General features: G+C 42.0%; 1 protein-coding gene across 1 annotated transcript in view; it reads right to left on the bottom strand.

Annotated features, from left to right (window-relative positions):
• Nucleotides 1-10,923: 10,923 nt before the first annotated feature.
• Nucleotides 10,924-25,535, bottom strand: part of dnajc11a (DnaJ (Hsp40) homolog, subfamily C, member 11a) — a 56,996-nt gene continuing 42,384 nt past the window's right edge. The window contains exons 14-16 of the mRNA XM_060938361.1: nt 18,337-18,479; nt 12,222-12,351; nt 10,924-12,101 (exon numbers count right to left, since the gene is read on the bottom strand). Coding sequence (XP_060794344.1) covers nt 12,076-12,101; nt 12,222-12,351; nt 18,337-18,479 — 299 coding nt within the window. The 3' untranslated portion in view covers nt 10,924-12,075. The remainder of the gene's footprint in view (nt 12,102-12,221; nt 12,352-18,336; nt 18,480-25,535) is intronic.

The raw sequence follows: 25,535 nt of genomic DNA on the forward strand, positions 1-25,535 counted from the left end.
AAGGTCCTGGGTTCGAGCCCCAGGGCCGGCGAGGGCCTTTCTGTGTGGAGTTTGCATGTTCTCCCCGTGTCCGCATGGGTTTCCTCCGGGTGCTCCGGTTTCCCCCACAGTCCAAAGACATGCAGGTTAGGTTAACTGGTGACTCTAAATTGACCGTAGGTGTGAATGTGAGTGTGAATGGTTGTCTGTGTCTATGTGTCAGCCCTGTGATGACCTGGCGACTTGTCCAGGGTGTACCCCGCCTTTCGCCCGTAGTCAGCTGGGATAGGCTCCAGCTTGCCTGCGACCCTGTAGAAGGATAAAGCGGCTAGAGATAATGAATGAATGAATGAATGAATGAATGAATTTTGATGTAAAATGTCCACACACGATTCAATGTTTTTTCTATCAAAAATTCAGTATTGTCAAAAACTTTGACATGGACGCAGCAGTGGCCGTAGCGCTTGTGTTCGCTTTGGACAATGAACCGCCTCGGCATCGACAGAAATGGTCGAAAGACTGGTTTTTGAAACGGCAAACGTATGGTCACGTCAACCTCCTCAGAGAACTTCGTCTCAAAGAACCAGAGGACTTCCGTAATTTCCTTAGGATGGATGCCCCATACTTCGATGAATTATTGGACCTTGTCAAGCCATTGATATTGAAAGAAGACACTGTGATGCGTTCATCTATACCACCAAGTGAACGCTTGTCCATCAAGCCCCCCACACACGCATCAATAATTTGACGACTCTTCAAAAAATATCAAAGTGATTTGATATGTCAAAATTTGGGTTCAAAATTTTGACATCAAATTTTTGACATCAAAACACCCTACACACGATCAAACTTTGTATCAAAATTTTTATATCAAAATTTTGATACAAAATTTTGACGACTTTTTTGAACGTGTATGGGGCCCTTTACATGTTGATCCTGGGATTGAGATGCTGGCCTCTTCTGCCCCTCGGACCTGCTTGATCCATCCTGGTGCCCTATGTCTGGTCGGAGTTTTATCGCACCGCTCCTGTGAAGGACGGCCCCATGAGGACAGTTGAGGGTTATACCTGTTAAAACTGTTAATATTATAGTCAGGCTGTCTGTTGTTGCCCAAATGAGGATGGGTTCCCTTTTGAGTCTGGTTCCTCTCGAGGTTTCTTCCTCATGTCGTCTGAGGGAGTTTTTCCTTGCCACCGTCGCCACAGGCTTGCTCATTGGGGATAGATTAGGGATAAAATTAGCTCATGTTTTAAGTCGTTCAAATTCTGTAAAGCTGCTTTGCGACAATGTTTATTGTTAAAAGCGCGATACAAATAAATTTGATTTGATTTGATCTCATCTCATCTCATTATCTCTAGCCGCTTTATCCTGTTCTACAGGGTCACATAGGCCCTGTCCACACAGCAACGGATTCAGGTGAATCCGATAAAATTTTTTATCGTTTCAGCCTGGCGTCCACACGGCACCGGCATTTTGGGTGCCCCAAAACGATATTTTTTGAGAACGGTTTCCAGAGTGGAAAAATCTGGCAACGGCGCCGTTGCGAAGTCGTCTGGATGAGTAGAACGGATTTGTTTACGATGACGTCACGACCACATGACTATGGTGGTGTTTACATTAGACCGTATCCGTCTCGTTTTCGTCGCGGATGCACTGTCCGTGCACATTAAAACGCCGGGAAACGACTCCACAGGCGGAACAACTTGAATCCGCCAAGGCCCACGTATTCAACCCAGTTCGTATCTGATCCGGTGCTGTGTAAACATTGAGGAACGAGGAAACACAGTGCTGAGCTCTAGCTGACGTCATCATTGGACAACGTCACTGTGACATCCACCTTCCTGATTCGCTGGCGTTGGTCATGCCACGTTGGTCATGTGACGCGACTGCTGAAAAATGGCGCGGACTTTCACTTCCTGCTATTTGTCCCGAATCACTGCTCGTGCGCTTCACTCGCGCGCTCTGTGAGCTGCGCAGGGCCGGAGTGCGCACCCTCCAGAGGGCACTTGCTGTTCAGGGCGGAGTGATTTGGAGCGCAGGATGCCTGCAGAGCCGAGCGTATCCGTGTATTGGCGTTGCTGTGTGCACGCGAATCGTGTATTGGCGTTGCTGTGTGCACGCGAATCGTTTTAAAAACGTTAATCTGATGATCCGCTGATACGGTCTAATGTAAACACCACCTAGAAAAAGTCATCATGCCGGGTAGAAGAAGGGGTTTATGCGCATGCGTCCTACTTCTTCTATTGTTCTGGTGTCTCCGATGGGACCGTCTTACAGCGCACGTAGAGGTGTGGCATGTGTATTGCATCGTTTTCAGCAAGCGTTGCGTTGCCATATGTACCTGATATTTTACTGATCCTTTGCCCATGTGGATGCGATATTTTTTTTACCCGCTAAAAAAAAAAATCTCGTTGCCGTGTGGATGTAGCCATAGACACACACAACCATTCACACTCACATTCACACCTACGGTCAATTTAGAGTCGCCAGTTAACCTAACCTGCATGCCTTTAGACTGTGGGGGAAACCGGAGCACCCGGAGGAAGCCCACAGGGAGAACATGCAAACTCCGCACAGAAAGGCCCTCTCCAGCCACAGGGCTCGAACCTGGACCTTCTTGCTGTGAGGCAACAGTGCTAACCACTACACCGCCATGCCGCCCGGATAATTTAACTGTAAAATAAACTCAACGTGTGCCCTGGGTACATGTTTATTTTATGAAATATTTGCTAATAATATTAGGCTCATTATTTAAATGTGTACAGTCAATGGGACATTATTTGTCAGCATGTTATTGAGGTTCGGATTAAACCATTTAATTAATGTAACCAAATAGGTGAATAGCTAGAAGAATTCAGTTTAAAATTCAGGGATATTATAGAATATAAAACTGCCTTAATAATGTACAAAGTAAGGAATTATAAAGTACCAACGAATATCCAAACAATGTTCTCGGGTAGAGAGGGGGGCTATAATTTTAGGGGGAAATTGAAATTTAAAATTCGCAGTGGGGCGGTACGGTGGTGTAGTGGTTAGCGTTGTCGCCTCACAGCAAGAAGGTCCGGGTTCAAGCCCCGTGGCTGGTGAGGGCCTTTCTGTGTGGAGTTTGCATGTTCTCCCCGTGTCCGCGTGGGTTTCCTCCGGGTGCTCCGGTTTCCCCCACAGTCCAAAGACATGCAGGTTAGGTTAACTGGTGACTCTAAATTGACCGTAGGTGTGAATGTGAGTGTGAATGGTTGTCTGTGTCTGTGTGTCAGCCCTGTGATGACCTGGCGACTTGTCCAGGGTGTACCCCGCCTTTCGCCCGTAGTCAGCTGGGATAGGCTCCAGCTTGCCTGCGACCCTGTAGAACAGGATAAGTGGCTAGAGATAATGAGATGAGATGAATATTGTGTGTGTGTGTATATATATATATATATATATATATGCATAATTATATGATATTATGGGTGTCTGTGTACATATGGATATGTATATAGTTATAGGTATGTGTATATGTATGTACTGTATATATGTATAACATAAGTATCTGTATATATGATTTGATTTGGTCAATATTATACCATGTTGGTATGTCTTGGTATGTTGGTATGTTTTCTATTTTGTTTGTTGCTTTTGTTTTCTTTTATATATATTTTTATTATGGCAGAAAGTGATGTTTGATTAGCGGTGGTATAGAGGGTTAGGATTTGATAAGTTATTTCTTCCTAATCCTTTCCGAACATTATTGTTATTGCCTTGTGGCTACACTATTCTGTTTGTTCATGACGATGTTTTGATTATTGCATTTTTTTTCCTTTACTGTTCGGAATCAATCAATCAATCAATCAATCAATCAATCAATCAATCAATCAATCAATCAATCAATCAATTTATAAATGATACAGCAGCTTTGATCAAGGTGGGCTGCGATTTTCACCACTGTAAAAACAAACAAAAAACAAACAAACAAACAAACAAACAAACAAACAAAAAACCCAATAACAACCCGAACAATCTTTTTTTATTTATTTAATTTATTTATTTATTTTTATTTTTTTTTTGGGGGGGGGGGTAAATTCACTTTTCATTGCTTTGTAACAACAAAATGACCAACATGAACAAGGGCTGGACCAAAACAAACAAAAATCCCAATCAAAAAAAATAATACAAGAAAGAGGGATAAAAACAGAATACCATAAAACACAACCAGTACAGTACAAAGCCCATAATCACACATTTAAAAAAAATCACCCCAAATAAATACATACATATATACACACATACATAAGATAAGTCTTTATTGTCATTGTCACTTTTTCAAAGGTACAAAGAAATTGAAGGTGCTGTTGACTCATGAGTTATAGAAAAAAAAATAAAAACAAATAAAGTCTAAAAATAAATAGTAAAGTATACAGAATTTCACTGTTAAAATAGTATAAACAGAATGTAAACAGAATTGTATTGTACTGGTTCTATATGTACACAGATTGCACTGATAAAATAGTATAAATAGAATATAAACAGAATTGTATTGGTTCTGTATGTACACATTGCACTGATAATAAAAAAAAAAAATATATATATATATATATATATATATATATATATATATATATATATATATATATATATATATATATACACACAAACATACATACCCTAAAAAAATTAAAATAAAAAACCTACAAAACAATCTTTTTTATGAAACTCTGTAATTCTATCTTAGAGCAGGAGTTCTCAGTATGGGACCCAAGGATATTCCAGATGCCATTTTGAAAATCACTGCTCGGGAGAAGAGTTTTGTAAAGGGTTTTTTTGTTTGTTTGTTTTGTTTTTTTGACCAGGGACCCCTATCAGTGGGGAAAATAAATTTATTTAACAAATTTAATGAACAGATTTATTCAACAGCTTTATTTAGTGAACACTTGCTTATTTGTATGTATGTTTTTGTTTATCTATCTATCTATCTATCTATCTATCTATCTATCTATCTATCTATCTATCTATCTATCTATCTATCTATCTATCTATCAACTTTCTAACAGTGGTAAACGTTCTGGGTTACTGATTAGAAGGTTAAGGGTACCACAGTTTGGGGGCTGTGACACTAAACACTAAAGAACTTATCACTTATTAAGGAAAGCCTGGTTTGGGGACTTGAAGTCTTCTGCTGGTGGTCCTGAGGATGCAAGATGGGATGTAAGGATGTAGAAGCTCAAAAAGACAGGCATTGTCTGGCTGACTATAAAATTAATGAGAAGAAGAAGAATGTATAGGTAGCTTATATTACACATATTTAAGTAATTTATACTGAAAGTGGGGAGAAAGAGAGAGAGAGAGAGAGAGAGAGAGAGAGAGAGAGAGAGAGAGAGAGAGAGAGAGACATTGTAGCTGATACAGCATGGATGCTATATGAGCAGATCAGCTAGTGTGTGTAATATAATCCAATTATTCAAAACACACCATCATATTAAAATAGAAAAACTAATTACACTGTGTTAGAATAATTAAACATGTTGAATTTTATTTAAACATTTTTACACAGTATTTTTGTAATTAAAACTGTGGTTATATTCAATTTGGCATTCTAATATTGTAATTTTTTTGTTTTAATAAACAAATATTAATTCACAATTATGTGCCGAAGGCTAAGTGAATATCAGTGAATAATAATGGAGATGAAGTCGAGGTTATTATTCACCGATATTCACTGCGCCTGAGGCGGATAATTGTTTTAGTATAAATGCACAGGTGATTATTTAAAAAATCATTAAAAATATTTTATTTCAAACTTCAAAAGCAGCATGCAAATGTAATAACGGTGCGATGCAGACTTGTGTCACTTATCTATGCCGACTCTCATAAAATACTTTGTTTTGAAATAAATAAAATAAATCACAATTCCACCTTACCTTTGAATAGTTTTAGACCAAACTTCGTAGCATCTTTAGTACTTTTAGGAAGAGCATTTTCTTTCATAATTTGTAATTCTTCCTCACTTACAGTTACGATGCGATTGGCTGCCATTTTGCTGAGTCGCTCAAGGTGATTCTTGAGAAATAGTATGATTTTCTATAATCATGTGAATATTTATACTAAATTCATTTAATCCAAGTGACCAACAAAATAGTCTTATAAGACAACTATGAAAATTTGTCTATAGTAATTGATAGTGATCATATCGTATTAAAAAATATTAATCTATTACATTTTTAATTGTGGCTGTATTTCACAGACCTCTGGACACAGTCTCTGGACCCCACTTTAAAAACCTTGGCTCGAGGCAAATAAACAAGGCTAAATCTAACCAGGACTTGTTTATCTAACGTCTTAGACTCCTTTTATTCCAAAAGAGAGCCTTGTGACAAATCTAGCACTTTTTGAGGAGATGGTAACTACAACCCCGATTCCAAAAAAGTTGGGACAAAGTACAAATTGTAAATAAAAACGGAATGCAATGATGTGGAAGTTTCAAAATTCCATATTTTATTCAGAATAGAACATAGATGACATATCAAATGTTTAAACTGAGAAAATGTATCATTTAAAGAGAAAAATTAGGTGATTTTAAATTTCATGACAACAACACATCTCAAAAAAGTTGGGACAAGGCCATGTTTACCACTGTGAGACATCCCCTTTTCTCTTTACAACAGTCTGTAAACGTCTGGGGACTGAGGAGACAAGTTGCTCAAGTTTAGGGATAGGAATGTTAACCCATTCTTGTCTAATGTAGGATTCTAGTTGCTCAACTGTCTTAGGTCTTTTTTGTCGTATCTTCCGTTTTATGATGCGCCAAATGTTTTCTATGGGTGAAAGATCTGGAGTGCAGGCTGGCCAGTTCAGTACCCGGACCCTTCTTCTACGCAGCCATGATGCTGTAATTGATGCAGTATGTGGTTTGGCATTGTCATGTTGGAAAACGCAAGGTCTTCCCTGAAAGAGATGTCGTCTGGATGGGAGAATATGTTGCTCTAGAACCTGGATATACCTTTCAGCATTGATGGTGTCTTTCCAGATGTGAAAGCTGCCCATGCCACACGCACTAATGCAACCCCATACCATCAGAGATGCAGGCTTCTGAACTGAGCGCTGATAACAACTTGGGTCGTCCTTCTCCTCTTTAGTCCGAATGACACGGCGTCCCTGATTTCCATAAAGAACTTCAAATTTTGATTCGTCTGACCACAGAACAGTTTTCCACTTTGCCACAGTCCATTTTAAATGAGCCTTGGCCCTGAGAAGATGTCTGCGCTTCTGGATCGTGTTTAGATACGGCTTCTTCTTTGAACTATAGAGTTTTAGCTGGCAACGGCGGATGGCACGGTGAATTGTGTTCACAGATAATGTTCTCTGGAAATATTCCTGAGCCCATTTTGTGATTTCCAATACAGAAGCATGCCTGTATGTGATGCAGTGCCGTCTAAGGGCCCGAAGATCACGGGCACCCGGTATGGTTTTCCGGCCTTGACCCTTACGCACAGAGATTCTTCCAGATTCTCTGAATCTTTTGATGATATTATGCACTGTAGATGATGATATGTTCAAACTCTTTGCAATTTTACACTGTAAAACTCCTTTCTGGTATTGCTCCACTATTTGTCCGCGCAGAATTAGGGGGATTGGTGATCCTCTTCCCATCTTTACTTCTGAGAGCCACTGCCACTCCAAGATGCTCTTTTTATACCCAGTCATGTTAATGACCTATTGCCAGTTGACCTAATGAGTTGCAATTTGGTCCTCCAGCTGTTCCTTTTTTGTACCTTTAACTTTTCCAGCCTCTTATTGCCCCTGTCCCAACTTTTTTGAGATGTGTTGCTGTCATGAAATTTCAAATGAGCCAATATTTGGCATGAAATTTCAAAATGTCTCACTTTCGACATTTGATATGTTGTCTATGTTCTATTGTGAATACAGTATCAGTTTTTGAGATTTGTAAATTATTGCATTCCGTTTTTATTTACAATTTGTACTTTGTCCCAACTTTTTTGGAATCGGGGTTGTACTTGAGGGCGGCATGGTGGTGTAGTGGCTAGCACTGTCGCCTCACAGCAAGAAGGCTCTGGGTTCGAGCCCAGCGGCCGACGAGGGCCTTTCTGTGTGGAGTTTGCATGTTCTCTCCGTGGGTTTCCTCTGGGTGCTCCGGTTTCCCCCGCAGTCCAAAGACATGCAGGTTAGGCTAATTGGTGGCTCTAAATTGACCGTAGGTGTGAATGTGAAGGTGTGTGAATGGTTGTTTGTCTCTGTGTCAGCCCTGCAATAACCTGGCGACTTGTCCAGGGTGTACCCCACCTCTCACTCATAGTCAGCTGGGATAGGCTCCAGCTCGCCTGCGACCCTGTAGAACAGGATACGCAGTTACAGATAATGGATGGACGGGTAACTAATTGACACAGCTCTCCAGCTCCTCACATTAGAACTGTTGGTTAGACAAGAGAGCAGGTTCAGTCAACTCATCACCAGAATGTAAAGCCTGATGGAGCTGCATTTGCACAATGTTCCCCATGACTAGTCCCTGATCACTGACCACCATTTGTCCCATCCTGTGCACTAGATGTAGTCCTGGTTAGAGTTAAATTTCTATTCATTTAAAATCTATTCTATGCTGAAAATCTTCCATCTTCATGGAACCCATTTTGATATGCAAATGACCATGACGATTTAATTAATACGCAAATTAGTCTATGGAGTAATCTGACGTTTTGTGTATTCATTAGCTACTGTCCCCTAATCAGAGATGGCAGCACTGATAATGTGTTGTTCATGAACGAATCGACTCTTTGAGTCGGCTCTTTAAGATGAACCGTGAGCCAGGATTCAATAGGATTGAGCATCATGAATCGCTCGTGATTTGTAACGAGCTCAGCCCTATAAGAAAAGGAAACCACGCTATAATTGATTGTCTCATGGTTTAATTTGTGTAATGAATGCAAAAAGAAAAAAGAAAAGAAAAAAGTGAAAGCAAAAAAATGTGTTTAAATCACGCCACAAGGACTTTTATTTTGAAATTCACTGCTGCTCAAAACAGGAAGTGAACCAATGGTAATAAATCTGTAATACTTTAAAACGTCCTAATGAATAAACAACACGAATATTGCTATTATTTTATTACCACACCATCATAACAATAATAGAAACAAGTTAAAAAATATAAACTAGCATTTCAAGCTTTACTTCCGGTCCGCCATTTTTGTTCGGGGCCAAAAAAAAAAAGAGAGAGAGAGAGAGAGGGGGGGACGTTGCTCCGTTTATAATATAATTGCACCTTCAGGTACAGGCACATTAAACCCGAGATTATCTTCCTCAGGTCCATATCCATCATCTACTATGAATAGAACAGATGATTGAATATTTAATACAAAATATAACCTTCTGTAGCTTGTTTCCTGTCAAATTCCCTTTCCACAAATCATCACCAGTGAAATAATGGTTGAATCAACGTTGGACGTGACAGCTTTGAGCTAAATAAACTCCTTGTTATAATGTTCACACACCTGAATGTTGCAGGAAATCATAAAAACCCATCTCGGGTAAACAGAACCCTTGATAATACAGATGAAAACCTGGAACAGGTAAAAACACAAGACTATCATAGGAACAAGCAAAGATTTTGTAACTAAAACTTCCCCAAACTTTTGCCACAAAATTGGAGACTCATGATGTCTAGGATGTGCCCTGTTCAATCATGGCCATGCCCCAATGCACAAAGCGAGGTCCATAAAGACATCCATCCATCCATCCATCAATTATCTGTAGCCGCTTATCCTGTCTTACAGGGTCGCAGGCAAGCTGGAGCCTATCCCAGCTGACTATGGGCGAGAGGCAGGGTACACCCTGGACAAGTCGCCAGGTCATCGCAGGGCTGACACAGAAACAAACCACCATTCACACCTACGGTCAAATTTAGAGCCACCAATTAACCTAACCTGCATGTCTTTGGACTGCGGGGGCAACCGGAAGAAACCCACGCAGACACGGGGAGAACATGCAAACTCCACACAAAAAGGCCCTCGCCGGCTGCTAGGCTCGAACCCAGGACCTTCTTGCTGTGAGGCGACCATGCTAACCACTACACCACCGTGCCGCCTCCATAAAGATGGGGTTTGCCAAAATTGGAGTGGAAAAATTCAAGTGTCTTGCACAGAGCCTTGACCTCAACCCCACTGTATGCCTTTGGGATGAACAAGAACACCAACTGCACCTGACCTCACGAATGCTCTTGTGGCTGAAGGAGCAAATCCCTACAGTTATGCTCCAAGATCTAGTTGAAAGTGTTCCCAGAAGAGTGGAGCTTATTATATTACATTATATTAATAGCATTTAGCAGATGCTCTTATCCAGAGCAGCCTGGGGAGCAGTTGGGGGTTAGGCACCTTGCTCAAGGGCACTTCAGCCATTCCTGCTAGTCCAGGGAATCGAACTGGCAACTTTTTGGTTCCAAAGGTACTTCTCTAACCATTAGGCCATGGCTTCCCGTTATAACAGTCAAGGGCACTAAATCTGGAAAGAGGCGTTCAAATAACACACGAGTATGATGGTCAGGTGTCCACAAACCTTTGGCCTTATAGTGCATCAAAAAGCAGCCAATACAAAAGAAACAGGCCACTCTCATTTTGTTGGGCATGCAGTTTACACACTGGTTAAGAAGTCCTGTTACTAATCACAACAGACACCGCACCAGTTTCTGGATGATGCTACCAGTTAATTAAACTAGGTCTTTGATAAGGTCTTCTGAGAATGGAAAGAATATTTCAAACGCAGGGATTTTCCTTCTGATGAAATTGTGAGAAGGAGTTTGCTAATAATTCCAGTCACATTCTTTAGCACAGACTACAATCAGACTTGCAGAATTCCATATTCGAGTTGCATGTTAATCCAGATAGTGTTGAGGAATTCAAGAGTCAGGGTTAAAACTGACACTATGGTGATTAGTCTGAGTGGTTGCAAAAAAAAAGTACACCATTTAAAACCATTTTGATTTCATTTTAATTAATCTCTCCCAATCCCATGGCACAAGTCCAGAGTGTGTTCTTTACTGATGATGGACACTTTCAGAGAGAAACAGATGTTGCACAACCTGTCCTTTTCTCCCCCATCCCCCCAAACGTCTCAACAACTGCAGAAGTCATCAGTCTCTTTTTGAAGGCTTGTGGTAGCAGAGAAATGGATAGAATGTCATTTTCTCCATGTCGCACTGAAACAGGACTTTTTAGAGAATTCAAGGAGGTATGGGAAGATGATGAAAGCTTATATTTCACACCATTATTTATTACTAAATCAAGTCGTTTAAGAACAGGGTGGATGCCTGACTGTACTTGATATTTAACTGTGCACATTCAGTGTAATTTTAGATCCGTCTCTCCAGCCACAGAATGTCAAAGCCAGTGGTATGTTATACTTGGATCATTGAGGAAAAATGGATTATAATGTCCCCGTGCTTGATATTAATGTAAGTTACAATACGAGAGGCGATTCTCACCTCTGGGTTAATTGAGTTTCAGATAAAATGGAATGATAAATTTATTACAATTGGCCAGCAGAGGAATCTTTGAGGCTGAGTTATCGTTTCTTAAATCAGTATAGGGCTATCCAGTGTTTCCTTTTCAACTAATATTCGTAATCAATGCAGAAGCTTGGGACAGTCCTTTTCCCTTTTTAGTGGGATTCTGTGGACCGTTACAGCAGCATGAACTGACGGCTTCAGAGCAGGGTTAAACAGCGCTCTCAGATGAGGACTGAATACATGCACTGTTGAGATCCTGGGGATCCTCCAGCACACGTTAGTACAGTAACCGCCATTTTCCAACGGGGATGAGGAATTTGTCTTAAAAAAAAAAAAAAAAAAAGGCAAAAATAACAAGAAAAGTAACAAAAACTTTGCACATTCTTGCTTGTACTGATTTGAGATACAGGCTTTTCAAATGGGGATTCAACAAATTCATGCATTTTCCACTGGACTCCATTAATCATATCCCTTTACTTAAAGATTAAAACTCCACAAAATGAAGGCTATAGTGCACGTGAATGGCTTTTAGGCCACAGGGAAGATCCAAGTCACTATTTCTCCTTTACGTCAGTCCAAGCTGTTCCTTTCAGCCCTGTAGATAAAGGCTCCTAAGTGTCATTATCAATTCTGTGAGCTAGAAAGAAGAGGGAAAAGATAAAATACATGAGACCATAGCAGTGGACAAATATAAAAAAAACAGACAGAAACTAAAATTATATTTCAATATCACAGAGTAAGTACGACAGAGACTTACACTGTTTTGGTATCCTGAGTGCTTCTGTGTCACCAGACAGAACCTGGTGCATGACGCCTCGGAACTGATACAGCACCTTCAGGCTCTTTTCCTCACCCACACAGGGGTCGTAGAAGCCCGGTAATCCAGCCTGAACACAACAACAGAAACAGAACCATGTCATTAAAGGTCCCATGGCATGAAATTTTCACTTTCTGAGGTTTTTTAACGTTAAAATGAGTTCCTCTGACCTTCTTAAGTCACCCCAGTGGCTAGAAATTTCATAATGTGCAAACCAAACTATGCCCAACATTTGAGAACGGCGCGTCAAAACGGCGCGTTGATAAGCTCTTCCCTTTACTACGTCAGCAAGGGAGATGATCCCCATGCCCCCCCTCTGGATTCCCACCCTCTGTATGGATTGCCCCGCCCAGTTGTAGTGAGGAGACCATAGAGGACACAACAACATGGCATCACCTAAGCGAGCGAAACATGGAAGTTGTGCTGTACATGGATGTGACAACACAGAAAGGAGTCTGTTTTTACTGCCGACGGGAGAGCCCCTGAAGACGCAGTAGCTTAATTTTATTTACTTCAATAATACGCCGTCGAGTCTACCTAAGACGGTGTATGTTTGTTGGAAGCATTTTCCTGAGGAATGTTTCCACAACTTGGGACAGTACAGGGCAGGTTTTGCACATCAACTGTCACTGAAGCCTGGGTCCGTACCAAGCATCCCTGCCGCATCAGCAACAAACACCGAACACGCAAGTGTATAACTGTTAAGTCGTTTTGCTGTGTTTTAAAATCGGTGTGTTTGCAATGGCTACATTAGCTGTGCAGCTAACCGCTTCCTGCAGTTAGCCAGGTACTCTGCGCTACCTCTGTTATAATAGCCAATCAAAACAGTTTTTACAAAGACACCCACATTCTTTTTTTTAAGTCACTCATTCATTTTATTTGTTTGTTTGTTCAGTAAAAACCCAAACATTTGTTGAATTTATTTTCTTTACTCGCGTCGCACCTTAATGACGTCAGCGCGCGGTATTTTTCCCTGATTCTGGGCCGGGGTGTCGTGAGTGGCAGAGCAGCTCCATCGCTGCGATCCATTGAAAGTCAGCCCTAGATCCAATCTTTTGTCGGGAGCCGAGGTCGCGCGGGCGGCCCTCCAGCGGCACCGGCCGCCCGTGGAGGCAGCGGTTCTCCCAGGGGCGAGTTGGGGGGAGGAAACGGCAAAGTCCCCACTCATCTCATCTCATTATCTCTAGCCGCTTTATCCTGTCCTACAGGGTCACAGGCAAGCTGGAGCCTATCCCAGCTGACTACGGGCGAAAGGCGGGGTACACCCTGGACAAGTCGCCAGGTCATCACAGGGCTGACACATAGACACAGACAACCATTCACACCTATGGTCAATTTAGAGTCACCAGTTAACCTAACCTGCATGTCTTTGGACTGTGGGGGAAACCAGAGCACCCGGAGAAAACCCACGCGGACACGGGGAGAACATGCAAACTCCGCACAGAAAGGCCCTCGCCGGCCCCGGGGTTCGAACCCAGGACCTTCTTGCTGTGAGGCGACAGCGCTAACCACTACACCACCAAAGTCCCCACTCCTCCATGGTAAAACTGCTCAGTTTTACCATGGGCCTCAGGCTGAAAAAAAACGACAAAGTCCCAGTTTTACCATGGGCTCGAGTTGTACCATTTTTTTTTTTAGACAGGGCGGACGGACCAGGGCATTCGCCCGCCTGGCCGTGCCCGACAAGGAGCGCTCTCGGCCGGCTTGGGAGGCAGACGGCAGCCCCTCCCCCTCCCCTCATGGCCCGCCCCCACCCCTCTACCCTTCCCCGCCTCCATGCTTCTCATTAGCAAAACGACGCACTGGGAAAAGGGCTGAAATGGGGCTTTCTTCCAGGAGGCTATATCTACGTTCCGAGGGTTCATTTCGAGAAAGGCTGCGGATATAACATCCGGAAGCCTCCACGATCCCGTTTAAAGCATCAACAAACCACCATGCCATGGGTCCTTTAACACACTCGAGTTGAGTTAAGTACAAAAAAATGACATGCATCACATTTAATATGCTATTTTACACCTCAAGGGCATTGATTCATTTTCTGTAACAGCAGCTCTGGCTGCAAGGCAAATCAGTTTTGCATTAATGCCCTTTTTCCAAAATGTTATCATTTCTGTAGTAACAAATCACACAGGGATTTGTATCGTAGATGCTTCACATAAGCAAAAATATCAGGCTAAAAAATAATCAGCCTGTAATTGCTGATATGGTGAAGTTTTCTGTGACAGCATTTGGAAGGAGTCTTCAGTATCAGTGTTTTGCAATACTCCGAGCTATAGCAGCGACTAGTTTTCTGACCTTTCCTGACCTGAAAGTCTTTAGGACAGAGGACTTGGTGCATTGTAGTGTCTCAATAGCATGCCAAGCTGCCGTTTTTCTTTGCCTTATAAACTTCACAGGAGAGGAGAAGAAAAAGAAAAAAAAAGAAAAAAGTGAGGCTGGTGGTGGTGCTGCTGTAAGTGATAACAGGAAGTAACCTGTTTTGCAGATGTCCACCATTAAATGTAACTAGTATAAACAAGAGCGGCACGGTGGAGTAGTGGTTAGCACTGTCGCCTCACAGCAAGAAGGTCCTGGGTTCGAGCCCAGCGGCCGACGAGGGCCTTTCTGTGTGGAGTTTGCATGTACTCCCCGTGTCCGCGTGGGTTTCCTCCGGGTGCTCCGGTTTCCCCCACAGTCCAAAGGCTAATTGGTGGCTCTAAATTGACCATGAGTGTGAATGTGTCTGTGTGTCAGCCCAGGGTGACTTGTCCAGGGTGTACCCCGCCTCTCGCCCATAGTCAGCTGGGATAAGCTCCAGCTTGCCTGCGACCCTGTAGGACAGGATAAAGCAGCTACAGATAACAGATGGATGGATGGATAGTATAAACAGGGGCGGCACGGTGGTACGGCAGTTAGCACTGTCACCTCACAGCAATAAAGTTCCGGGTTCGAATCTCGTGGTGTGGAGTTTGGATGTTCTCCTTGTGTCTGCTTCCCCAGCTACTCTAAATTGCCTATAAGTGTGAGTGGTTGAGAGGAGAAGGCAATGGAAAACCTTTCCTTGAAATGTAATTCTTCCTTAGAAACAGCAGCCAAACAGATAGATTAAAAAGTACGATGTCATCCTTTAATAAACAAAACATTAGTGTTGGCAAATTTCTGTGGCGTAAGCTGAATAAAACCTTTCAGCATGTGCTGTTATTAGAACTACCCTGTTTATTACACTACCGTTCAAAAGTTTGGGGTCACCCAGACAATTTTGTGTTTTCCATGAAAAGTCACACTTTTATTTCCCACCATAAGTTGTAAAATGAATAGAAAATATAGTCAAGACATTTTTCTGGCCATTTTGAGCATTTAATCGACCCCACAAATGTGATGCTCCAGAAACTCAATCTGCTCAAAGGAAGGTCAGTTTTATAGCTTCTCTAAAGAGCTAAACTGTTTTCAGCTGTGCTAACATGATTGTACAAGGGTTTTCTAATCATCCATTAGCCTTCTGAGGCAATGAGCAAACACATTGTACCATTAGAACACTGGAGTGAGAGTTGCTGGAAATGGGCCTCTATACACCTATGGAGATATTGCACCAAAAACCAGACATTTGCAGCTAGAATAGTCATTTACCACATTAGCAATGTATAGAGTGGATTTCTGATTAGTTTAAAGTGATCTTCATTGAAAAGAACAGAGCTTTTCTTTCAAAAATAAGGACATTTCAAAGTGACCCCAAACTTTTGAACGGTAGTGTATTTTCCTATACCATCATGCCGTCATGTTTTATTCCTTACATATTAACCCTCCTGATGTCTCTGGGTCAAAAATGACCCGAAACTGCGTTTAACAGCAGAGAAAACCCCTTTAATGTTATTTTTTTCAACTTGAAATTTTATGACTTTTCCTAAAATGACCCTAATATTAGAAAAAGGGAAATATTTTGTTTATTCATATTTCCATAGAGGCTGTACACAACTTAGGTACAAAGATTGCCTTCGGGTCATTTTGACCCGGCACCTAAAACACAGTCACAGAGTCAATTACAGACAACAAAAAACACACACAGACACAATACACAGACAGAGACACACACACACACACACACACACACACACACACACACACTCACTGCTGATTGATCTTAGACAGAACTAAAACTTTCTCGTGCAGGTGCACCACCACCTTTCCGCGACCCCATACGCAACTTTCAAAGATCAAAGTTCAGACGATTTCAGACACAACCGTCAAGGCATTGTTGGCCAATACTTCTACATTCAGAGTCTCTAAATGTGCTGCAGATAACAGTACCCTCAGTTCTCTCTGTGATGAAGCCATGAGTGCACGTTACAGCGCTGAACAGGCCTTAGAGCTGATATTCTCAGACTGTGTGCTGCCAATGTGAGAAATATATCTGCAAAGTCCATGCACACACAGTTGCTTACTGCCCTACATGTCCTCACTGATTGACTTGTCCCTGCAAGATATGGAGATTGTGTGCGTGTTTCATAGGGGACGTGTTTAGGGAGTGGTCTGTTATTCGCTTGTTCTCCTGTGTTGGTCATGATTGCCCTCTCAGATTGCCTTGTTGCAAAAGATTGTTCACATTTAATAATAATAATAAGTTAAATTTATATAGCGCCTTTCAAAAAACCCAAGGACGCTTTACAATTATAAACAAGGAAAGAAAAAAATAAATAAAATAAAAAATATATAATAAAAAATAAATAAATAAAAAGTCCACCAAGTAGGGGTCAGGATGTAATTCCAGTGGTGTAGCAGCCACAGTCCCACCAAAAGGCGCACGAAAACAGGTCCCACATCTCCAGCACCGCCGCCGTGACGCCATCAGCAACATCACTCGAACACCACGCCATGGATCCACACAGCGAGCAGAGAAGCTCCGCCACACAGAGCGCTGGTGTGTCCCAAACCGCCTGCACAGCCGCCGCGACACCACTGAGCAACATCGTTCGGAACTTCATGCCAAGCGTTAAAGCGCAGAGCGCTGGACAACCACGATGTAAAATGAGCAACGAGCTCACTGCAGTCCACAGCTGGGAGTGCAGGCATCGCCCACGGCGAACCAAGGCCTGGAGGGAACCGACGCCCAAAACTGGGTCTGGAGCTACACCACAACCGGCGGACAAAACACTCAAACAAACATCAAACTACACAAACACACAGAAAAAAAAATAGAAAAAGAAATAAAATAAAAAAGCTCTGGTGAGAAGCGGCAGCCAGAACGCGCACGACGTACTCTCAACCGGAAACAAAAAAATTTGACTATCATTGGAAGTGCCTTCAGTAAATTGCATTCAAAACTACTTTCTGCGCATTTGTGATGCTTTCTTCGGCTATATAAGTACTATATCTTGATAAAAAAATATTGTTTACCACCTTTGCAGTATCTTAAGAAATAAAAATAATAATAAAAATCTGCTTTAGTAAAGCCTCGGTCACAACCAGCCGTACGTGCTCCTACGGCCGGTCTACATGCAAAAAACGCAAGAAACGCATGGAGGGCGCGCGTGAAACGCACGGAGGGGGCGCGCTTGTGACGTGCTGATTTTCGAGCCGTAGACTGGCCGCAGAGGTTCTGTCATGTCAAACAAACTCTAATGGGCGCTTACGTTTTTTTCAGGTTGCAAAACAAACTTACGGCCAACGTGCGTCTTTCTCCATGAACAAAAAAAACGCAAGCGATTTGGGAAACGCCAAAAATCGCACGGCCAAAAAATCATACGTCCGGTTGTGACCTAGACTTAAAGAAAACGTATATTACAGCTGTGTTGTAATAAAAACGAGTGCTGTCCACTGAATGAATGCAGTGTTTCTGCACTGTAAAAAGGGAAAACTCTGATATTCACACGGTTTCTGATGAATGACAAGTTGTTTCTTCCTGCAAAATAGATTTGGCACTTACAATGAAATTAAATTGGTTTATTTCAGATCTTTAGTGAGGACGGGTCATTTTTGACCCGGAGGACAAGGGGTGTATACAGAAAACAAAACAAAGCCATCAGGAGGGTTAAGGATGTTCTGATTATATTCATTGAAATAACTACTTGAAGTGTGTTACCTTTGAGGCCTCTGTGAGAATGAGTTTGGAGTCTTTCACGAGGCACTGTAGAGGTACAGTCACATCAATGACTCTTGCTCTTTCATGCTTCCTGCTGTTGTCCGTCACAAACTTTCCATACCAGGCATTGAGTATGATGAGGCCTGGGAAGAAAAGATAGTGAATAAAAGTCTATTGTAAATGAACATGAGGTATCATTTATTCATAAATGTGTTATTCTGGTCAGGGTCACTATAGGGGTGTTCACACAGCAACTTTTACTCCGGTGTCGCACCGGGGCTGCCCCAGTAGAGCGTTCACACGGTACAAAGTTATATCGGTGTAGCCCCTGAAAGCTGCTTAAACCGGTGCAAATCTAACCCTGCTCAGGAGGTGGTTTAAGAAATTTACTCCGGAGTAAATGCTAGTTTGCGGGGCAGCACCGATATAAAATGGGACGTCTGAACGCTACAGGGGTAGACTCGCTACGCGTGAGGAGAGTTGATTACATACAGGCATTGCATAATTTGCATCCTGGTATTTTGCGCTTCCAAAATGGCGAATATCAACAACAGAACTGCGTGTCTTCCAGTGTTGCCAGATTGGGCGGTTTTAAGTGCATTTTGGCAGATTTGAACATATTTTGGGCTGGAAAACATCAGCAGTATCTGGCAACACTGGTGTCTTCATCCACGTTGTTTTCCCGGCGCTTGGTGATGCCATGACAACCGGGAAAAGGAAGTACATTTTCACGCATGCGCATATTTCATTTCCGCATTATTACTATCGTATAGCACGGTCACAAAAACTGCCGTGTGAACGCAAGTGGGGCTGCACCGGTGCTAACACGCTTCTCTCTAGTAAGCAGGTTTGTGACGTGTGAACGCTCCATAAAATTTACACCGGTGTAAGATATATCGCAACAAAATACATCGGTGCAGCATCGATGCAAATATGTGCTGTGTGAACACCCCTTATGGTTTAAATTACTTATTAATTTATATTTCAAGGGGGAAAAAGAACAGCATAAAGTTAACCACCTAATAATTTGAACACTGGAAGAAAAACACTTTACATCTAATTTTGCAGGCACAGCACAATACAGATGCTTTACCTTGGTACAGTAGTCAACAAATTAGGTGTGAGACCACATTAATATCACAGGCCCTAGGCTTCATAATCTTTATGCTAATACAGAAGTTGTAGAGCTGCGGATGTTACAGCTACCAATAAATAATTTATCGAAACTCATAACAGATTTTATAATGAGCAAATGAATCATGCATTGCATCAATGTGACAGTATTTAGGCCATCGCTTCACTGAGTCCAATACTGATAAGATACCCTCAATGAGGCTGGAGCCCATACCAGCCAAGATGCCCATAAAATCATAAATATGATAGGTGGCACCACCATCTTTACAACTTTTATGCACACCCACCTGGGGAACATTGTGAGTTTGATCGAAATCCGATCAATTCTGTCGGAGGAGTGTCGATTATTGTAAATTGTGGATGGATGACACGTGATGAGCTAATAAAAACATAGCCACTTTATTAGGAACACCCATCCACCTGCTGTTTCGTGTAGTTATCGAAATCAGCCGGTCCCTTGACAGCAGCGCAATGCATAAAATCACGTAGATCCAAATCAAGAGCTTCAGCTAATGTTCACTTCAAACATCAGAGTAGGAAAAACTGTGATCTCAAAGTCTGACTTTCATGGTGGCATGGGTGTTGGTGCCAGATGGACTTGAGTTTGCACTGCAAAAAATAAAAATCTTAGGAAGTTTATTTGTCTATTTTCAAGTCAAAACATCTAGCCACCCTTATTATAAGACATAATTGCCCAACAAGCAAAACCTCATTTAGCTAGAAAGGCTAGTTTTTAGACAGTCCATCTTGAAAATCTTGTATAGACAAAATGTCTTAAAAAAAAAAAAAAAAGTCTTATTTGGAGCACCTTTGAAAATAAAACAAGGTGTTTTTTTTTTAAACAAGTAAGTACATTTTGGACATTTGTCAAATGCGGTTCATCTTGTTTCAAGAAAAAAAACCAAAGTATGCTTGTTTTGGGAATAAATGAACTTTACTGAAATCTTTGAATCTTTCATTACAATTCAACTCCACCTTACAGATCCTAAGTTTACTGCGACTGTTTTCTCAGTCATTCAGAGTGAGCTCCTTCTAGATGCTGTACAGACTCCAGACCAGACAAGTGCCTTCAAAAAGGCTATGAGTGAGTGGAGGGCGCTTTAGTGAGGTCTTTTTGGAATGCTGTGAGTTAAGTTCAGTGTTTTTTTTTGTTTGGTTGGTTTTTTTTGTGCCTGATCTTGTAAACCGCTCGTACACATGAATAGTCAGTGCCCCCAAAATGCACTGTTGCTTTGGCGTTGTGTAAGCACTGCAAGTCAAAATGCGTAGACTTTTTATTATTATTATTATTATTATTTTTTTTTTTTTTTGGTGCCTGAGGTCCTGGGGAAGTGGAATCTTAAGAGATGTTTGAATGTTGAAATGGGAAAAAAAAAATAAACTTGTTGCAATGCTACACGTGTCGTCAACTTGATTCAAGATAGTCTCTGGTCTCACATCTAGAGTATTTTACTAATTACAGGTCACAAAAGGAGAATCTTTTAAGCTAGCAATGCTTAGTTGCAGAATTTTACAATCCTAATATTAGTATATTTATCTTAAATTCAGTTTTTACTGCTAAGACTTTGTCATGAATTTAAGTGAAATACCCTTAAAATGAAATAAATACAAACGACTTGAATGGCTAAATGTAAGAAGTACGATCATGTTATAAGAACCATTTTGATTATTTTGAGTTAATCAGATCTCGCATAATAAGTTCCCCAATCTTATTTTGGAATTATTTCATCTAAAAACAGGTTAGAGTTTTCATCTTACTTTAAGAAATCTTACCAAGTCAAATTTGACTAGTTCCATTGGCAGATTTTTTTCACCTGATTCAAGCAAATATGCTTTGTTTTAAACTTTTATTTCTTATTTTTGAAAGGCCATTTTTTGCAGTGTGAGTATTTCAGAAAGTGCTGATCTCCTGGGGTTTTCTCACACACACACACACACACACACACACACACACACACACACACACACACACACACACACCAGTCTCTAGAGTTTACACAGAATAGTGCCAAAAAACAAAATTCATTGAGTTGGGACAGTTCTGTGGGTGGAAACGCCTTGCTCATAAGAGAGGTCAGAGGAAAACGGCCAGGGGTGGGTTTCTCAAAAGCCTCTTAACTAGGAGAGAGAGTGTTCACTGTGATGCTTGCTCTCCCATTTAACGATGATCTTTGGGCTATGATGCTTTTGGGAAACTCACTCCAGATTGGTTCGAGCTGCCAGGAAGGATCGAACAACTCATAGCAACTCTTTACAACTGTGGTGAGTATAAAAGCATCTCAGCATGCATCAGCAGAAGACCACACTGGGTTCCACTCCTGCCATCCAAGAACAGGAATCTTAGAATCAAGAACAAGCTCCTATTAAAGTGTCTGGTGAGTACTGTAGAAGGCATGTCAGTGATATGACCACAGGAAGTTATGTCCAGGTTTTGAGAATACTATCTAAAGCCTCACTCACAACCCGCCGTAAGTGTTTTGGACACGCACGGGTCGCAGGGTTTGGTAGCTCGCAGCCGTGACGCAGGGTCGCGGTGAACCCGGGGGAAAGTTTGGGGGAGGAGTACAGGCAAAGTACTTGTCAAGTACAGGTTGCACACCTAACTTCCTCGAGGCGTGGGAAAAAATTGCGCCGTTAGCCCGTGGAAAGTATATATCTGATGCACGTGATCAGTGAGTGCTCAGTGAGTGTGGAGTGTGTGAGACTTGCATTTTACCAGTTTCCTGCGCTACGAGTTCGGGCTGCACTTGTGAAGCGTGTATGATACATGTGATTAGCACGTTACAATCACTCATAACTTGCGTGTGATGCAAGCCAGGAGTGGGTATAAAACCAGCGTGTCTGCAGCATTCTGCATCTGTCTTTCGACTGAAGAACGTTGGATATTTTGTGGGAAAAATTTTCAGTTTAAAGTTTAGAAAATGGGACCCAAGAAGAAGCGAGCAAAAGTGAAGTAACCCAGCCTGAAACAGCAGAGCGGGAGGAGGAGGAGGAGGAAGAATTTGATGATGGTAGCAGCACCGGCGAGCCCTGCACGGACAGGGAGAAGTTTGCCTTCAAGCTGGCAGAAGGCACAGTACCCCGCCAGAGGGATTTTCACAGGCAAGTACACATGCTTTAAACATTCATTTCAGTATCTATACGCTTATGTAATTAATATTATATATGCTGATTTTCATGTATGTTTCAGCTAACGACGCCCAGAAGTGAGGACAGTGCAATCCCATCGTCACTGTCAGGACACTGTGCCATGCTCAGTGATAAGGACAAGGACATCCCGACATCCCATCCCACCACTCAGCAGGAACAGGACAGTAGCTCGGAGTCAAAGTGTATTTCAGTGCTCAAACTGTTGGGCTATTTAGTTGGAATTTTTTACAATGTAATAAAATGCATTATTCCCTTCTACTCATGTTTTATTATTTGACGTTTGCATGGTAAATTAAACATATCCTCAAATAAAAACAGCAAATGAGGTGGTCTTCTTCCCTTCTACAATGCTACACGCTACATGATCGGTTCCTTGGTTCCTCCCCAATATATATACCCAGAGTCTTGCCCATCTAGTCGCGTGCGCTGCGTGCAAACCACACATAGGAGTAGAAAGTGAGACGTACTTCTGTCTTGCGCGCCGCACAAATAGCAAGTATGGAATACTTGTGTAGTACTTCTGAGGCACATCACTCATACAATGACCGTACGTCACTCATGCGTCTTACGGTCATCGCAAAAAGCCCCTACTAGCCGCGCTGCTGACTTGGTTCAGGTGTACAGAAGGAGTACGGGTCCCGTACATACTGTATGCGTTCTTGATTTGTCGCAAGACCCGTAGAATTTGCATGTGCAAGACCAGAAGTCTCCACGGCCAGTCTGCGACCTTCTAAGGCGCTGAACACATGCAAGTGTTGCGCAAGTCTCAAGCACGGTTTTGCCAAGTTTTTTACTGGAGACCGCCCGTAGCAGCCCATACGGCGGGTTGTGAGTGAGGCTTGAAGCAGAGTATCTCCTGGCCCACTGCCCTGCACAGTTTCTCCATTTCCAACAAACCCGATTCAGTTCATGAGACAACAGTTAAATCGTTCAATAACTGGATCATATGTGCTGGATGCACAGAAAACATGAAACTGCAGCACAGTGGGCCTTCAGGACTGGAGCTGGAATCTGTAGGTGTAAATGTTATTATATGGTGGAGTAAAAGTGTAAAAACTGATGGAAAAAAAAGTTAAGACATGGTAGTGATTTCATTACACGCTCACCGGCCACTTTAATAGGAACCTGTTCTTGATTCTAAGATTCCTGTTTTTGGCTGGCAGGAGTGGAACCCAATGTGCTCTTCTGCTGTTGCATGCTGAGATGATTTTCTGCTCACCACAGTTGTAAAGAGTGATTATATGAGTTACTATATCCTTCCTAGCAGCTCGAACCAATCTGGCCATTTTCCTCTGACCTCTCTTATCAACTAGACATTTCCACCCACAGAACTGTCGCTCACTCAACTCAATGTTTTTTGCACCATTCTGTGTAAACTCCAGAGACTGCTGTGTGTGAAAACCCCAGGAGATCAGCCATTTCTGAAACACAGTGGTGCTTGAAAGTTTGTGAACCCTTTAGAACTTTCTATAATTCTGCATAAATATGACCTAAAACATCATCAGATTTTCACAAGTCCTAAAAGTAGATAAAGAGAACCCAGTTAAACAAATGAGACAAAAATATTATTTATTATTAAATGGTCATTTATTTATTGAGGAAAATGATCCAATATTACATATCTGTGAGTGGCAAAAGTATGTGTCTGGTGTGACCCCCTTGTGCAGCAATAACTGCAACTAAACGTTTCCGGTAACTGTTGATCAGTCCTGCACACCGGCTTGGAGGAATTTTAGCCCGTTCCTCCGTACAGAACAGCTTCAACTCTGGGATGTTGGTGGGTTTCCTCACATGAGCTGCTCGCTTCAGGTCCTTCCTCAACATTTCGATTGGATTAAGGTCAGGACTTTGACTTGTCCATTCCAAAACATTAACTTTATTCTTCTTTAACCATTCTTTGGTAGAACGACTTGTGTGCTTAGGGTCGTTGTCTTGCTGTATGACCCACCTTCTCTTGAGATTCAGTTCATGGACAGATGTCCTGACATTTTCCTTTAGAATTCGCTGGTATAATTCAGAATTCATTGTTCCATCAATGATGGCAAGCCGTCCTGGCCCAGATGCAGCAAAACAGGCCCAAACCATGATACTACCACCACCATGTTTCACAGATGGGATAAGGTTCTTATGCTGGAATGCAGTGTTTTCCTTTCTCCAGACATAACGCTTGTCATTTAAACCAAAAAGTCCTATTTTGGTCTCATCCATCCACAAAACATTTTTCCAATAGCCTTCTGGCTTGTCCACATGATCTTTAGCAAACTCCAGACGAGCAGCAATGTTCTTTTTGGAGAGCAGTGGCTTTCTCCTTGCAACCCTGCCATGCACACCATTGTTGTTCAGCGTTCTCCTGATGGTGGACTCATGAACATTAGCCAATGTGAGAGAGGCCTTCAGTTGCTTAGAAGTTACCCTGGGGTCCTTTGTGACCTCGCTGACTATTACACACCTTGCTCTTGGAGTGATCTTTGTTGGTCGACCACTCCTGGGGAGGGTAACAATGGTCTTGAATTTCCTCCATTTGTAGACAATCTGTCTGACTGTGGATTGGTGGAGTCCAAACTCTTTAGAGATGGTTTTGTAACCTTTTCCAGCCTGATGAGCATCAACAACGCTTTTCCTGAGGTCCTCAGAAATCTCCTTTGTTCGTGCCATGATACACTTCCACAAACATGTGTTGTGAAGATCAGACTTTGATAGATCCCTGTTCTTTAAATAAAACAGGGTGCCCACTCACACCTGATTGTCATCCCATTGATTGAAAACACCTGACTCTAATTTCACCTTCAAATTAACTGCTAACCCTCGAGGTTCACATACTTTTGCCACTCACAGATATGTAATATTGGATCATTTTCCTCAATAAATAAATGACCAAGTATAATATTTTTGTCTCATTTGTTTAACTGGGTTCT

Source organism: Neoarius graeffei, chromosome 13 (assembly GCF_027579695.1).
Source record: "Neoarius graeffei isolate fNeoGra1 chromosome 13, fNeoGra1.pri, whole genome shotgun sequence".
Lineage (NCBI taxonomy): Eukaryota > Metazoa > Chordata > Actinopteri > Siluriformes > Ariidae > Neoarius > Neoarius graeffei.